Below are 17943 nucleotides of genomic sequence, written 5' to 3'. Positions count from 1 at the left end.
GTTTAGGCGATACAAGATAATGAGATGAATCAGGCCCTGATTTGTGCCTTCTCCTGTCACTTTCACTGTGTGTGAAAGAGAATTCTCTAATTTGGACAGCGCCCCCTAATGGAGGCGGACTGTTTTTGCCGACTCTCCTTTATCCATCCGCATGGTGCTGCAGGGTGGACATGAATCTTCTTGGGTCAGGGGCAGAGGCTGCTGAACGGGACACTGTATGACGATGACGAGGACATCAGTCTAGCTGCATTAGAATGTGGATCCTGTCCTGAATCTGCTTTGACTGATCACCTGTGCAGGGCTGTATGGTGACTAGAGTATGTAAGTATGTAAGAGCTACATAAGTGGAAATACAGGTCACACAAAGAGCAGAAGTGGGATTCGACCCCCGAACAACGGCGATGTGAGGCAGTTAAGAATATTAATTATGCAATATAAGTTATATTTTTTTCTAAGTTTAGGAATTTTAATAGCCCTTCAATTCTTTATACAGATACTACATGTTGAATAATTAGTGACTAGGCCGTTTTAGCTTTATACTATTGTAGCTTGATAAATTCCGTGGAATGAAATACCAAGATCTGTGTTTTTAACGGACTCTAAATAGGAGAAAATAATGAATGGTAACAGACTAACTGTTAAATCAATAGCGTAAGTACCGCACATGGAGCACAATTATAATTTATGTACCACAGAAACGGCCTGCGGGTGATTCTACTATTAATTAAGCGGTTAGGTAACAGAAATATGGAATATTCTAGGTCTAGAAAGCTTAGAAACGACTCTTCAGGCAATTTGCGTTTAAATATCTCTTAATTTGTCTAACCCATCTTCTAGCTACCCTGATAGTGTATGTCCTCAACAGGTGAAAAGAAAAGCGTGCTAGCGCGGGGACAACAGTGTAGAAGTGACGAGAGGCGTCAACAATCTGTGGATAAAGCCAGAGACTCAGGCTGTGGGGCTCTGTTGCTGCACGTAGCCTAATGTTAAGTGACGCAATACGCAATGTTCAAATTCGGTTCAAATACCAAATAAGGTATCTATCTTTATAAAATTGTGTGTGTGTTTGTGTGTGTGTGTATGAATTTAATATGGTCCGTTAGCTTCAGTTGAACACGTTACCGCTAGAGGGCACACTAACACCGCAGACATTTGACCTTCAGGTTCATTTTGCTCACAGCAAAGGCGGGACTTTATTATTCAGTCGTTTTCATTTTAAATAACACGAAAACAGCGATGTGAAGTACATTTGGAATTAACTCTCACGAACAATACTACAATAATAACAACTATACATATATTGCACAAACCCGCATGCAAATGAGAGGCATATTCAATTTTTATAATAAAACCTCCTGCGGGGAGAGTGCTGCAAACACACCAGCCAAGGACACCAGATTAACGCAAAATATATTTTCATCAGTTCTGTCTAACTTTCTCGTTTTTCCAAAATTATATTTCTATAAAATTGCAGCACCATACCCTAACATTAATATTCCCATTAAAAACTAGAATACATAGAGAAACTAATTACAGGTGATTTACAAACACCCTGCAGTGTTAGGGGGAATCGGTGTACTGGGACTATATAGAGATATGGGCATTCAGTCCTGCATAGTATCCAACAGCTACCTGGAGTGAAGTAAAAATAAACATCGATGGAGTGGACCAAAGAGATAAAGGTTGTCTCACTGCTTTAAGCCGTTGTCATGGAAATTGTCACCCACGTGATGTATGGCAACCCTGTTCCAGTGACCCTGCTGGCGTTTGGTGGGTGCAGAGCAAGGCCGCGCCCTCTTCCTCCTCGTGGAATTGAAGACGAGCAGCCCGAGTGTGGTTAAGGTGAGGAAGAGGCAGATGGCGAAGAAGAGCAGAGCCTTGTTTGCCAGAATCTTGCCGCACGCTGCACAGTCCGCCTGGGCCGCGGCCTCTGGACAGGGCTCACGGCTCTGCTTGGCCGGGAAACCCCGCTGGGCGATTATCTCCCTGTACACAGCGACGGAAGATTTGGCGCTGGACTGGTGCTCGGGGGACGTGAACAGGCCGAAACGGGGGCCGTGGCGGTCCTGGAGATTCCAGACGTAGAAGCCCTCCATGTTTACGCCGTCTACCACGTAGGCTGGGGGATGGAGAGAAGATGCTGGCTGTTAGGGGTAATATCAGTCCCTTGCTGAGCCACATAAAGATCATATTAATCCTTTCAGTCAGTGTCTGTGGTAGCCACTCTTACCAGTGTGACACCACCCACTTTGATATGGTCACAGAGCACTGGCCGCCTCTCCCGACACCGCGTCTGAGAGAAACGTAAACCGTCTGCTCTGCGGGTCACAGAGCGGCTTAAGCACCTCCTTCTACCTTCTGGAGAAAAAATTTCCATGCATATTAAGTTTCTCTCTGTACACTATTATGTGATTTATGTGATGAAAGGCAGAAAAGATGGGAATTCTGGTGTTTTCAAACTCTGAACATTAATCTCGTCAAAATCTGTTTATTTTTACACTGAGGTAGGTTTACCTTTGGAGTCATTATAGTATATGTGTGTGTGTGTGTGAATGAGCGGTCCCCATAAAGATATGTTTACCCAGCAAGTGCATGCACGCACACACACACACACACACACACACACACACATGTCGGGTATACCTATCCTTATCCTTCTATGGGAAAAATGCTAACGCTAACTATGACAACCTTAACCCCTACCCAGCTCTAACCATAACCATAAGTAACCAAGCAAAATGTGCGTGTGTGCGTCTGGGTTATGTTTATGTTACACCGTAGAGACCAAAGGTCTCCCACAATGTGATGAAAACCTATTATATTATAAATGAATGGAGAGTCCCCACAAAGACATTACAAACCTGTCCGTGTGTGTGTGTGTGTGTGTGTGTGTGTCTGTGTGTCTGTGTGTGTCTGTGTGTGTGTGTCTGTCTGTGTGTGTGTGTGTGTGTGTCTGTGTGTGTGTGTGTATGTGTGTGTGTGTGTGTGTGTGTGTGTGTGTGTGTGTGTGTCTGTAGGCCACGTTAACTGATAACACAGCAAACCTGGCTGCGGAGCAGGAGAGCCGATGTCCACATCATGATTTACACACATATACTATCTTTCTGTGTCAGCTTTGCCTTTATTATTTCAAAGGTCCTTCATGGGTTGGTGTTTATGAGTCCAGAATGTGTCTGCGTGGGTAAACAGACACCTTTGGTTTGAGGCGTCACATTAAAAAACACATGAGATTCCAGCAAAATTCCGAGAGAGAGAGAGAGAGAGAGAGAGAGATGAAGAAGGCATTACTCTGAAATGTGTCTGTGTTAGGTGAAAACCTCTAATAAAACTGTATTGAAGCGAAGACCTCTCTCTTATACTTGATACTTCGTTATACTTGATTGACTGAGAGTGTAATACTTCATACCTTGTTATACTTGATTGATTGAGTTTGTTATACTTGACACTTTGTTATACTTGATTGATTGATTGAGTTTGTTATACTTGATACTTCATTTTACTTCATTGACTGATTAAGTTTGTTATATTCGATACTTTGTTATACTTGATTGATTCTCTCATTGCAGTCCAGCACTTGTGCAGTATTTCCAGGAGTGAAACCCATTTTTCTGTCCCATGCTAACATGCTCCAATTCATTTACTATATATAGCTAAATGTAAAAAGCTACATATCAAAAAATAACCAGCCTTACCCTTGAGCGCCTCCTGCAGGTAGCTCTGTAGGTAATATTGCCTTAGCTGGTCATCTCGGAAGGCCCTGTCATCTACTCCACTGGCCGTGACAATGATGGGGGTGTCGCCATACCGCCTCTTAAACCAGCACAGCACCCGCCGGAGGCCCCAGGGTACGAGGGCCTGGCCCAGGGGCGAGGAGGCCCACGTGGGGTCCAGGAAAAGCTGGGAGTCGTGGTCCGGGAACTGCTGGAGGCTGCTGTTAGCGCGGTGGTGCGACACCAGGCGGGTGGTGAAGTGGCTGACGGCGATGAAGTCGAGAGCCCCTCGCAGCTCCGTCTCCTCAGCCCGGGTGAAGTGGGGTAGAGTTCCCACCGACAGGCCCAGCCGGTTCTTCTTCTGCAGGTACTCCCTCACCTCTCTTGGGTAGTCTGCTCCTCCTCCTCCTGCTTCTCTTTGTGCCAGCAGGAGTGGGTCGAGGAAGAGGGCCATCTCGAACAGCAGGAAACGAGTGGCGGCCGCGTGATGGGACTCCAGGAAGGGGTTGGCGGGCTCGGCCCAGTCGGCGTGCAGCGAGAAGGACACCCGGGCCCCGTGCCGTCCACGGAACTCCCGGTCGTAAAGGCGCCAGGCTGCAGCGTGCGCCTGGAGCAGGTGGTGGGCCACCAGGTAGGAGTCGGCGGCGTCGTAGGCTTGGCTGAGCCGGTTGGGCTCGTTGATGGTGACCCAGAGCGGCACCCAGGCCGCCAGCTCGCGGAAGCAGAGCTCAGCGTAATCCCGGAAGGCATCCACGGTGCTGCGGTTCAGCCAGCCACCCGAGTCGTGGAGGGATGCGGGAAGACCCAGCAGCGGGGGATTATGGGTAGGGTAGTAGAGCGTCACCATGGGCTGAATGCTCCTCGCCCGAAGCTCCTTCAGCATGCAGCGGTAGTAGCGTAAGACCTCCATGTCGACGACGGACAGGTCGCCCCGCGGCAGCACCAGGGACCAGTTCAGAGAGAAGCGGTAGTGAGTGGCTCCTGTAGCGACCAGCAGCCGGACGTGCCGCTGGATGGCCAGGAAATCCGTGCACTGGGCCCCACGCGTCTTAAGCTGCACCCCCAGGACGGGCCGCAGAGCTCCGTCTCCGGTCAGGTTCCATCTGTACAGGTGGGGGTCCGTGAACTGCGGCGAGAAGGGCCTGAAGTTAACCTGCGGGAGAGAGTGACCCCGGGGAAAGTTCCGTAAGCAGCTCGGCCACGGAAGGAGCCAGCAAGCGACAGGAAATGAAGCAGTATGTGTGCTTTGCATGTAACCCATCTTCTCTTCTTTGAGACAGACGTAGAGCGATGAGAGAAGCTTGGAGTCTAAGTGCAGCGTCAGGCCATGTATCCGCCCCCCCCTGCAGTATTTCAAGGGGGTCAAAGGCCAATAGACATGTGACTATTCTGCCAAGGATGAGATTCGAACTGCCCCCATTAGGATACACTTTGATACAGTTCTTTGTTATTAGTATTGGTTTTGGGTTCAGATCCCTACCAGGTCCCTTATGTTTGACCACTGATTACAAACTGATTAAGCTTGCTAAAGCTAAACAAACTGTTCTGAACAGAAGTATCTACCAAATAAATATGGGATTTGTAGGTATCAAACGCTGGGATTTCACTGCTGATCCCCTGTGCTGCATTATTTTTGGATTTTCGGAATTTGCGGTTGCTGAGGTCTCAACCCACTCACCTGCAGCGTGGAATCTGACACCCCCCACTGGAAATCACAGGAGAAGTGACCCCGAACGTCCCTCGTCTCCTCCTCAGGAAAGCCGTTGTCGGCGATGACCCGACTGTAGAAGAAGGAGGACGTCTTGGGTACTCGCGTCCTATTCTGGTGCAGGAAGTCCACGTGGAAGAGGCCACGCCTCATCGCGTAGCCGTAGTTCCACTCGAAGCCGTCCAGCAGCGACCACACTGTGTAGCCGAACACGCGGACACCGTCGTGGACGATGGCTGTGAGGGTGTAAAGGAGCATCGAGATGCGAGGGGTTAGAGCTCACAGGAAAGGTTTCAGAGAAACAGTGGACAGCCGGGCACAGGGAGACGGTTCTGCTTACCTTGAAGGACTTGGTTGATGAATTTCTTCAGGGAGTAGATGGCCACAGTGTCCTCCGCTCCCACAGCGGCGTCTGAAAACCAGCCGTTCTCCACAATCAAGATGTCCGGTCTGTAATACTCCAGGTGGATCCAACTCAGCACCCGACGCAGGTCCGGGGACACCTGCTGGCCAAACCGGACCTGGTTCTGCACCATCCGCAGATTGTTGGGCCCGAAGGAGAGGGCAAAGAAATCAGCCGTGCCTTTGATCCGCTGTCGCTCCGCCTCCATGAACTCGGGAACAAGATCTTGGTGTCGGTTCTTCAGCGAGGCTGGATAGTCGCCTCCGCCATGGATGGGTTCAGCAAACCAACCCAGCACTGCTTCCATGGACTCCTGGCACCGGTCCACGTTCGCCTGCCAGTCCTGCCCCTTGTAGGGCTCCACCCAGTGGCTGCCAAGGGCAATTGACACCATACCCCGCTGGTGGGGGCGAAACCGCCGGTTGTATGTGTGCCATGCTTTAGCATGAGCCTGAAAACGCAGAGTAAACAACTAAAATGAAAAGCATAGCTCTTTATTAATTATCTGTGTAAAATGTCAAAGCCAAAAGGCAGCTAGGATCAACACAACCATTGGCCAGGAGATACTTTATTATCACGCTCCTTATTTTGAAACGCTCCACTGCATTAATGCTGTATTTTAACGCCGTAACACTCATCGGTTAAACTACAAGAGACGCTAAATCACGTCAGTGCTTAAAACAATAAGCCGTGGGTCACGTTTATCACGGAGCCTCCGGAGCCCCCTTTCAGAAAACACAGGCGCTGATTCAATCAGCATCACCTGTTACGTTCACACGGCTCCGCTTCAGAAATAATCCTCTCCCCAGCCAGACTTTGACCCCCAGCACCCCTTTCTGCCTGCTTCCGGGCAGCATCGGCATTGTGTGTGTTATTGCCGTTCCTCCATGGGATGTACCACACGGGGGGGTGTTGCTGCTTCACCCCACTGCATTTAACTGCTGACAGACTCAGCAAATTAGTGTTGCAATGTGTCAAGTTTGTGCTCCTGTCCCATGGCTGGATGCAAAGAACATTGTTATGCTTAAAATAAACAAACCCCACCGATCAAGTCAGCTAACTAGCATTCAAACGAACGGAAAAATATACGTTAATGATTTTGGAAATTGTGTCAATCACAATGAAAATATGATTATAATAAAATTATAGAAGGAAAACGATACTGGTAAAACCTACCAACCTGAAATCAGCTACATCAAAAGCACTGGGGTAGTTTGCAAACCCTGCAGACTATTTAAAGGTAATAAAACTGTTACGTACGTCCAGTGATCTGTTTTGCTGTAGCTAATCTGCACGGTGAGCCTGCATTGCGAAACACAGCTGCGTTACTCCCGCAGACGCGGCCGCCCGGACGTACCCTGATGAGGTTGTGGCCGGCGGTAAATGCGGCCGCAGGGCCCCTCGTGTCCCCCGGCGCATGCAGACCGGTTCCGTAGCCGTGCCAGGCCACCAGGTAGGGGTTGTGCATGGTAATCCAGTAGCGCACGCGGTCCCCGTAAACCAGGAAGCAGAAGGCCGCGTACTCGTCAAACACGTCGACCAGGGAGCCGTTCAGCCAGCCGCCGTAGCGCTCCTGCAGGCTCAGGGGGAGGTCCCAGTGGTACAGGGTGACAACCGGCGCTATCCCTTCTTCCTGCAATCGGTCGATGAGGCGGCTGTAATAGGCTACGCCGGCGGCATTGGGAGACTCCGAGGCAATCCCGTTCGGGAAAATCCTGGCCCAGGAAATGGAGAAGGCGTAGAAATGCACCCCCAGGCTCCTCAAGGAGGTGACGTCGTCCTCCCAGTGCTCGTAGCCGTCGCTGGCCACGTCGGCCGTCTCTCCAGGGGATCGGGCGTGGGAGTGAGTGAAGCTGTCCCAGATGGAGGGTCCCTTTCCACCCCTGTCCCAGGCTCCCTCCGTCTGGAAGGCTGAGCTTCCGGTGCCCCAGAGGAAGTCCTGCGGGAAGGTGGCGTGGAGAAACAGCTGACTGGCATTGAAGGGGCTGAGAGCCCCCGCTGGGAGCTGCCACACGGCCTTGCCCTCGCCTGCCGCCCTGGCAGCACCAACGCAGCAAAGCAGCATCAGCAGCGACAGCCCGGCTGAGCAAACCCCGCTCGGGGCACGCCGCATGCTGGGGGTGGAGGGCTTGCGAGGAGAGGCAATGGGGATGGGGTCCCACTCAGGGGGACAGAGCAGTCAAGGGGAGCCCGCCCAGGGCCATGCCGACGCCTCAGCACACCGATGGATCCCGGGGAGTCTTGCAGTAGGACAGCGGCACGGGTCACGGTTCAGTCGCCATCTGGGGACTCGCCTTGCTTGCATTTCCCCATCTACACCAAGGGTAGGAATCAGGCTCTGCGACAGCGTGGAAGGAGGATGACTCTGTCAATGATTAGCCTGGACTCTGATCTCCACGATGGCGGAGAACAGAGGAGATCAACGCCACTCCAGCTGCTGACACTCTCTCTCTCTCTCTCTCTCTCCCTCTCTCTGTCACACTTTCTCTTCCCCGTGTGCCATCTATCATTCCCTCCCTCGTTAAATTGCCATTGAGGTTGCCCTTATCTAACTATTAAGCCATCTCTCTCCATCTTTCCCTCTGCCTCTCTAACTCTGTGATTCTCTCTCTCAGATCTTATTTGCCCCCCCCACCACCCCCCCCCCCCAGGGCCACCAAGGATAAATGGAAACACCTTGACAAAGAGGCTTGCGTTTTACGTCAGTGATGTGAACTCACCATTTCTGTAAAGTCAACATCCTCACCACAGATGCTGCTTCCTGTCTGTGCGCGTGACGCGTTTGAAGACGCCCTCCCCATGACCCCACCTCTTCTCCTATTGTCACTATTCAGGTTTCATCTGTGTTACCTATGAATAATCACAATAGACCCAGCTAGCTAATGATTATAAAATGAGAACAGAACACGGCAGCCCACCCACCCGACTCAACGCCTACCACGAATATCTGTACGATACCCGTGGAATGGCTATAGAAACTATGCTTGGTCACATGCAAACAGCCACGTATCACGTATAGATTTATGGACAAAGTTGAGCTCGGATCGTTGTGAAACTGAACTTTGAAGACAGTCAACAGGGTTGATGTTGCTAAACAGGATTGAGGGGCACCGCACTCAAATCATCGTTTTATTTTGTGCTCCTGAGGGGACCCTCACTGCCCCTCCCCTTATCCGAGGTCCCTGGAAGCTTAACTGAAACAAGGTTTGCAGGTTTTATTAGAAACAAATTAGCTTTAGAGTTCAATGCAAGAGATAATAATGTACTGGCAAAATCAGTTTCCCTTTATTTTGTAAAAGCATGAAACTTTGTACCGTAATATTCTTAAGGCAAAGCCTTTGTTTTTTTTAAAGAAAAAATCCTGACAGTTTTATCTGACTGACACTGAAAACCTAATGAGCTTTAATGCACTTTCACGGCCCAGATTGTGGATCATACTCTGTCATTTCCTCACCAAACTCGCCGAATGATACACAAGGCATGTGTGTCCGCAGCCGTGTTGGTGTGTTTGGGTAGAGTGCATTAATGAGGGTGACGTCAGCCAAGCCGCGAGACCAGCCTTCGCCATCCGGACTCACGTCTAGCACAGAAATCAGCGCATCTAGTGAAACTTCTCCAGAAGATGATTATGAGGTAGACTGTGATAGCTGCTCGGTACTAAGTGATGTTCAGGTGATTTTTTTTTAAGTGTCATGTAGGATGGGATAGGGCCGTCCAACCTTTTGATGGCCGGCTTATGTTGTGCAAAAATTTCACAGACCATTAGAACTTTTCAACTGACGGGGGCTTCAGGGTTAGATGAATGGACCAGATTTCATAAGCTTTGCAGCTTCCATCTTTTTTCAGATGCAGTCCTGAATGTCAGGGCTGACAAAGCCAGACGTGACCTATAAATATATACTTTGTTTCTAGAAATTAACGAGCATATCCCTCAAACGTCCAGCCTTACACGGCCCAGCGGCTGGAAACGCCTGATGTAGGACACAAGAGACAGGCCCATCCGGACCATTAGCTGCATTTGACCTGAGACAGATTTCATAAACCAATCTTATCATGGGCAGCCACAATACCAGACGTAACTGATGGCTCCTGCTTCACAGACACCAATAAGGAACCAGGTACAGGCCTTGTAGTTTGGCTGTAGGGGGGGGGGGGGGATCAGGTTTTGGTTCAAACAAGACGCAGCAGAAATGTGGGACGAAGGCGGGATTGATTTATAGGGGTACAGCTCTACTGATATCCTTACTGACGTTTACCTCCCACATAATCGGATGCCCTGCATTCAATTACAAACCGAAACAGCAAAGGACATGTCCTGCAGCACCTGACAATTTCCTTTGGCCCAAAGGCAAAGTCTGCAAGGAAGTACACAGAAATCAGATGTGTTCGCCAGAGAGAAAGGCGGAGCCTGTGACCTCAGATCCTACACAGGAAGATAAACACCTGACTTTGGCACATCGAGATTACAGAGGAAAAGAGCAATAACATCGTCGGTGTTGAACCCGATGTGCCGTCATGCAAACTGAACCTTGATCCAAGACCAGCAGATATTGTATACGGTGACCTTCAGATATGCATTATGTTCCTTGTCCCAGAACACACAATGAGGGCTACATCTGCACATTGTTATAGCACTGATACCTCTCGATCTCCGCCCCAACTAGATGTTTCACCAAGATAAGCCACAGCTGATGCGTAGATGAGGGGCATGCAGATACACATTTTTGTGAGAAGGTATTTACTGAACTTTTTCCTCTGAATTTTAGAGAAGGGGTAAATGAGCTTTTATTTGTGTGTTGTGTGTCAGGTGTGGAGGTGTGAGCCGATCACATGATTTATTGCTTTATTAGAGTGTATTTGTATCCAATGTGTATCGGCTCTACTCAACACGGAGGCCAACATGCAATAGCTAGTCTGAAAGCCTGAAAAAATATTCAGACATGTAAATTTGCTCCTTAAAAATCCATAAACCGGTATACTTTTATGCCAGACAGGTGTGTGTTTGTGACGCTAAAGCTGCCACATCTTCAGATCTGGTCTGTTCTGGTCTGTTCTTTGTGAAATCCTAACAGCAGGATGCTTAAAGTACATAGATATAAAGATGGTGTTGATGCTGGCTTAGAACGCCGATGATGATGATGATTGATGCGGAGGGCGTGACGCACTGTTCAGCCCCATCTGCCCGCTTCATTTCACACCCCACCAACATCAGAAATACCCCTTCACTGCCGCACCAATCAAGGATTAATAACCCCGTTACGTCTGCAACACAAAAAGATCTTTCCATAGGGGAACAACAGACATGTTTTCAAGTTAGTTTTCCAGTTGATGAATTTATTTCCTTAGTCGTCTTCATAAAAAGTCAGTAGTGTAGGAATCAAACTGTCAATTCCATAAGTGTACAGAAGGTAAATTAGCACATGGTTGCGGTTATCTTGATAAATCGTTAACACTTGCAGTATCCATGGCACTTATCTGGCCATAAAGTAATTAGTTATATTGTTACGGGAGCTGATGTTTTCTCACTCTTAGCTGCCGTGATATAGCGAAGTATCGTTCCGTTTGCCCCTTTCCGCTAAGTAAATTTCCATCGCAGGTAAAACGGGCCGAGCGTCTCCGTTCATGACCTAGTTTTCCGGTTGTTTTTCTCATTTCTGCCCCACTTTGAGCGCCACCCTGTGATCCTGAACCACCTTCCATTCCCTAATTACCAGAAACCTGAAAAACAGGAACAGCACTGCGACACTTTATTACCGAGAGATAGGAACATGTTTGCCACAGGTTAATCGTTTGGAAATAAGACATTGCGGCCCATCCATCACACAAGCACTTATCCTGGAGGGGGGCTGAAGCCTTTCAGGGCAACACAGGATGCCAGTCCAGCAGCGGGTACATGCATACACAGTACGGTCAAGGAGACATGCATGTTTTTGGGCTGCGAGAAGAAACCTTCTACCACACAGGGAGAACATGCAAACCAACCACTTCTATGAGCATAACACTAATCCAAACAACGATGACCTGAACCCCCCCCAGCCCTAACCTTAACCATAAGTAACCAAACAAAATACAAGGCTTTTGGCGTTTTTAGTTTTCTGATTGCAGTCACAGATTTTTATTAAATTCAATTTGCCCTGGCGGGGACCGAAAAAAATGGTCCCTACAATGTCAAAATTATCACACAGTAGGGACATTTGGTCACTACAATGAAATGTATACCTGGACCTCTCTCTCTCTCTCACACACACACATACATACACATATATGTACATATATATATATATATATATATATATATATACATATATATATATATATATATATATATATCCATCCATCCATTTTCCAAATCACTTATCCTACTGGGTTGCGGGGGGTCCGGAGCCTATCCCGGAAGCAATGGGCACGAGGCAGATATATATATATATATATATAGAGAGAGAGAGACGTTGGGATTTGAGCCCTAAAGTTGAGGCAACAGTGCCACCCACTGAGACACCTGGACTGAAACACCGTATTCGCAATATCCAGGGGCTCATTAGCGGCTGATTGACTGATTGCCTAAAATGTCATGGAGACCCTGAGTTGGCCAAAATAATACCGGACCTACAGCGTCTTCTGAGGGAGAGCCAGTGTTTTGCAGTGAAACGATAAGACCACAGATACGTAGAAGAATGACAGGTTTTCCAGTTACTAAAATTACGAGTTAGATCCCCCCCCCCCCCCCACTAAGCATACTATTCCATAATGATGTGCCCTTTTTTGTAATTTGTCTCCCTGAAAGACGGATGGGAATATTTACTTAAAGCACGTGCCCGGACAGAAGTGTTGATCCATTACTCATGTTCCCATCCATTTAAAAGCAGCAATGGGGAGAGTGACTCAGGACCGAGAGTCGCTCCAAGGCCATTCGAGTCGGGACTTGAAAGAAACAGATGCATGTGAGATATTGCATTAATTCGCGCATTTCTGAGCTTGCAGCCAATACGCCGTCTGTGCAGTACCGTAGCGTAGCACTGCTTCAGGAGAAACAACAATCATTAGTTTAGGATGTTATTCACTGGAACAAGCATGGAAATGTTTGAGCTTCCTTGAAAAAGAGACGAGAAGCTCGAAAGGCCTAGCTATCGTTTTAAAACGGAGATAACGGTAACAGTATTAAGAACTACATCTTTAGTTCGTTGCATTGTCAGACTATAAAGACCGTAAAGAAAATATGACCTCCGTCCACATGCGAATAGCAGCTAAATACGAAGCAGGTTTTCGGCCGTCGATGTGATCTGGAGCCTCACTTTGCATCTTCCTTACCAATGCGAAACCTTTACTGGGGTAACATGTAGACCTGTACATGAGGAGGGGGTATAGTGGAAGGGGCACATCCTGGGGGTACCATTCCCACTCTGATCTGTGATTCCCAGTCAGACCACAGCAGTAAATCACACCGGCCCTCTCTCACTGGCACAGGTCAAACATTCACGCTGTGGACAGACGTTTGTCGTCGGGTCCGTTTGTCGTCCTCCTTTTGCCATTTCTTTGCCTTCCACTGTGAGCTGTGCGTCTGGAAAAACACTCACCATCTCAAATTTTCCATCAGATGAACCATTTTTCCCCATTTCCGGCTCTAAACAACAAATGCCAAAAATCCTGTTAAACTGGACTGACACTTATTTATGGACGTACACCAACAAGCAGATGACCATTATACAATCACAAACATGGTGACTTTTTTTTTTTTAATTGAAGTTAATTTGCTGCTCGTAAAAGCATTTCAGTGCAGATAAACCTTCCGTAGTTTGCTTGGAGTAGTTTCCTACCAATTAAGTTTAATTTCACCAGTTAGGGTCTACAAAATGTTTATTTTACGAAGTCTAAAAATAAACTTGCTTTTCTCACTACACTGTATACTTTTCTACTTGCGTGATAGAGTTGCGTTAATTTGTAATACTGTACTGTGATCGTTTTACTTCTGTTAAATACAGCAGCCCACGATGGGGGGAATGGGGGGGGGGTTACCTCTAACCTACAGTTACAGTATCTCCCAGTAGAGGGCAGCCTAAACCAATTCATGGCTAAAAAAAATCAATAAATCCTAGCACAATTAGAGCGATATGCGTCTTCAAGGTTAGGCTCCACAAATAAGATAAATGTGCAGAGTGACGCAGCATTTCAATTACCCACGCTAAAAATACGGGCAGAAATGTAGAAGCAGACATTAGCTCCTGCTCACCTTCATACTGCAGTGGATTTTATCGCTCGTTTTGTCAGACAAACCCAAGGTCACGGCGTTTATACACCGTATGATTTATTCCAAGGGCTAACACAAAGCTCTTTTATTATAGCTATCGATTATGAAATGTCCCGTCCTGAATAAAAAAAGATGAATCATGTAGACTCTGCCTGCTGCCCCGGCTGGTGTGTATGCGACGGAGCACTTCAGCGGATCATCAGCACTGTATTATTTTTGTTTCATGACATTTTTACGCGTTTTACGTCGGCAGACGGACTCACATGCACCGACATTTACGAGTACTGTATTCGTACTGTCAAGTAAAACGCACCGAGTCTGGTTCGATGTCAAAAGTTAGTGCTATCTTGCAATGAAAGAGGCTCGGGTACTGATAACCCCCCCCCAGGAAAAAAAATCCATGTTCTGACACTAATAGGTGTCCCCAAAGCCTGGGGGAGAGGAGTCTGGTCTCGAAGTATCGAATGCAGTCGAGGCACCATCCTGCCACGAGTACGAGGGCACAAAGTAAATGGGAAAATACCTATTACCCCCCCTAACAAACAGATTAAAGCATAAATTATTATTATTATTATTATTATTGTTGTTGTCATTATTATTATTATTATTATTATTATTATTATTATTAATAATAATAATAATAATAATAATAATAATTAACGAGTGACTACAGCTATAAGCAAAAGCTTCCATCAGACCGTTCGTGATAAACGAGCCGCCGTTTGACAGGCGTAGCCATCGCAGCTGCCCGACCTGCGAGTCCCGCACCAGCCCGGGGGCGTAATGGCGCGACGGGTCTGAAGAGGCCGCTACTGGGGGAGACGCGGAAGCCCTTATTAGTATTCTCCCCGTCGTTCTTTTGTAAACACGAGAGGTCACAGTGTGGCGGAGTAACTCTGTGGGCGTGCTGGCCGCTAACAGGCACATTGGCCAGTGCCAGTCCCCTGCCTCTCACACACGCAGCCTGAATAGCCAGATCATGCTAACGAGGACAGCTAACACACCACTGTTAAACACCTTACACACCTCCTGTCTACGCCTTTAACGCGGTGGCAGAGTGGTGAGCGCTAATGACTTACACCATGGTTCCATGGTGGCATGTTCTCCTCTCCTCATGTCATTACGGAGTTTCCTTTGGGTCTGGTTTACCTCCACAGTCCCAAAAACACGCTGAGCCTGATTGGAGTCACCAAACTGCCCATAGGTGTAAGTGTGAGTGAATATTGTGTAAGTGAGTGTATTGGGTTGGCACCCCACCCTGGGAAGATCCCTGCTTGTGTCGATAGGCTCTGCCCCCCCCCCCCCCCACCATGGCTTCCCCATGACCCCAATCAGCTATAGAAAATGGATGTATGGTTTGATTATGTAATTTGTGTTGTATGTTTCCTTTAGAGCAGGAGTTATGGAGGAAAGCATTTCTGCTTGTGTTCGTGACAAACAGAACCTGGAACATGAGATTTTAAAAACGACCACAGACCTGTCAGCCCCGTAATGCCCCCCCTACCGCCCCCCCAAAGCACGTTATCGCTACCCCTGTTCCTCAGCAGGCTGTTCTCTCCGCATCGTCTCTGCCTGATGTGGGGTTGTGGCCAGAAGGTACATTAGAGAAATGACAGTGACATCATGCCGGCAGCCCGGCGACCCCCACCCCCCCAGGCTGGGTGTGTGTGTGTGGGGGGGGGGGTATTTGATAGATGCTGGGCAAGATCTGTGTGGATAAATCCAAGGTGACCTGTAGGATTTACAGGCCATTTCACACTTCGCTAAAACTGTCACTGACACATTAATTACGAATCATTTATTAACTGACCAGATAAATAGCTACTGACAGATCGTTATGCTACAGAATGGTGCAAGATGGAGGCAACTGAACTGGGTACAGATGCTACTTCAATGCAAATAAGTCCATCCATCCATTTTCTGAAAACCACTTATTATGTTTAGGGTTGCTCAGGGTCTGGAGCCAATCCTGGATGCTGCAGGCGAAAGATAGTGAACAACCCAGGATGAGGTGCCAACCTATTACAGGACACACCCACCCACCAGTCACTCACACACCGACCTATCACAGGACACACCCACCCACCAGTCACTCACACACCGACCTATCACAGGACACACCCACCCACCAGTCACTCACACACCGACCTATCACAGGACACACCCACCCACCAGTCACTCACACACCGACCTATCACAGGACACACCCACCCAACAGTCACTCACACACCGACCTATCACAGGACACACCCACCCAACAGTCACTCACACACCGACCTATCACAGGACACACCCACCCAACAGTCACTCACACACCGACCTATCACAGGACACACCCACCCAACAGTCACTCACACACCGACCTATCACAGGACACACCCACCCAACAGTCACACATTAACCTATTACAGGACACACCCACCCAACAGTCACTCACACACCGACCTATCACAGCACACATTAACCAGCTAGCCAGTCAGGCTAGATGTCTGCATGACCACCAACCACGTGAATAAAAACCTTGTGAATGCACTTTATAGACACACTGTACCAGACTTAAAGAATGCTAAAAACGTGTATCCTCCCCAAAAAAATATGCAAACGTTTGAATTAATTAGCAGACGCTTTTATCCAAAGCAACATGTATTTTTGAGAAGGTAGGATCAGCTGGTCCCTGGAGCAATTGGGGGCTAAGCTCGGGGGCGAAACAGTGAAATTGCTTTGCCAACCCTGGGATTTAACCCAGCGACCTTCTGACGTTAGGGGGGCGCCCTAACCCACTGAGCCACACCATAACCGCCTTGCTCCTATCACTTTGAGTGTGCCCCGACTTTACACCAGCATGTACTGAGGGATTCCGCAGAGAACATCAGCTCCACCTTAAACTCGTGTTTGCAGACGTAAATCTGAAAATAGACGTGCCAGAACTGACCCTGCTTATTCCCCAGGGACGTGCAACTCCATAAATATTAACACACATATGGTCCCCGCTGGTATCCGGGCCGGACGAGGCCTCCTCCCGGGGTCACGGAACTCCGCAAAGCCCCGCCCCTCGTGCATATGAACTGTCACATGACCCTCGCCAGGGCGAAAACTCCTGAGTCATTTTAGCATCCTTCAGCCTGTCCACAGAGAAAGCAGCTGCCATTTCAGGTGACAGGGGGAGGGGTGGTGCTGTTCGGGGGGGGTGGGGTGGACAAAGCTGATGTCTCCTATGAAGGTCAGTCTGACACTGACACCAGACCCTCTCAACGCTGAGTCAGCGCTGGCAAGTGCGATTCGAGCGATTCACCTCCCCCACATCTCTTTTACCCGTCGTGCGATAAATCAAACCTGTGATCCATCAGGCTAATGACACATTAATGCCCCCTTCAGGGCCGGAGGTGTGATAACGAGTCATCATCATTCGTGAGTTATTGCCGAGACAAACCCGAATGTCCATCAGGTGGCAACACTGCTTCTGAGGAGCGTTTGCCGTCTCTTATTCAAAGCAGCGTTTTCCCCCAGAACACAAGGTCAGCCAGGGCCTGGAACAGCTGGAGGTTAAGTCCCACAGTGGGATTGGAACCTGCAACCTCCCAGTCATAGGGACAGTATCCTAACCCACTGAACTACACATTGCTCCCGATAAATTCATTCAGATACCATCATGTTGTTCATATTAATCACAAACACCAATTAAAAGTGCAGTTCTTCTATTTATTTTATACAAAAAATATTATAAATCAGATGACCGTGTTCCCACGTATGAACTAGATAATTTGCGGCCCCTGTGTTAGTTAGCTGGGTAATCGGTTTGTCTCTGACTAACATCTTTCAGTGGTTCACTGCTCCAGGCTCTGATACGCGCCCGTCCTGTCGCACGAAGAGCGAGGCA

General features: G+C 48.3%; 1 protein-coding gene across 1 annotated transcript; it reads right to left on the bottom strand.

Annotated features, from left to right (window-relative positions):
* Positions 1 to 1272: 1272 nt before the first annotated feature.
* Positions 1273 to 9821, bottom strand: klb (klotho beta). Its single transcript, XM_048971645.1, has 6 exons — positions 9771 to 9821; positions 7179 to 7982; positions 5759 to 6272; positions 5389 to 5654; positions 3693 to 4863; positions 1273 to 2119 (listed from the first exon to the last, which is right to left on the bottom strand). Exons 1-6 carry the CDS (start codon positions 9819 to 9821, stop codon positions 1689 to 1691), a joined length of 3237 nt encoding a protein of 1078 aa, XP_048827602.1. The 3' UTR covers positions 1273 to 1688.
* Positions 9822 to 17943: the final 8122 nt, after the last annotated feature.

Source organism: Brienomyrus brachyistius, chromosome 12, assembly GCF_023856365.1.
Source record: "Brienomyrus brachyistius isolate T26 chromosome 12, BBRACH_0.4, whole genome shotgun sequence".
Taxonomy (NCBI): Eukaryota; Metazoa; Chordata; class Actinopteri; order Osteoglossiformes; family Mormyridae; genus Brienomyrus; species Brienomyrus brachyistius.
Note: the sequence above shows the minus strand (reverse complement) of the source record. Positions and strands in the feature narration are given on the sequence as shown.

Excerpts from the sequence above, each read along its gene's own strand:
- klb (XM_048971645.1), bottom strand. The coding sequence starts at position 9,821 with ATGGGCCTGTCTCTTGTGTCCTACATCAGGCGTTTCCAGCCGCTGGGC. Across the intron at positions 5,655-5,758 it reads CATCAACCAAGTCCTTCAAG|CCATCGTCCACGACGGTGTC; the intron begins GTAAGCAGAACC and ends ACACCCTCACAG. Across the intron at positions 2,120-3,692 it reads CCTGCAGGAGGCGCTCAAGG|CCTACGTGGTAGACGGCGTA; the intron begins GTAAGGCTGGTT and ends TCCATCCCCCAG.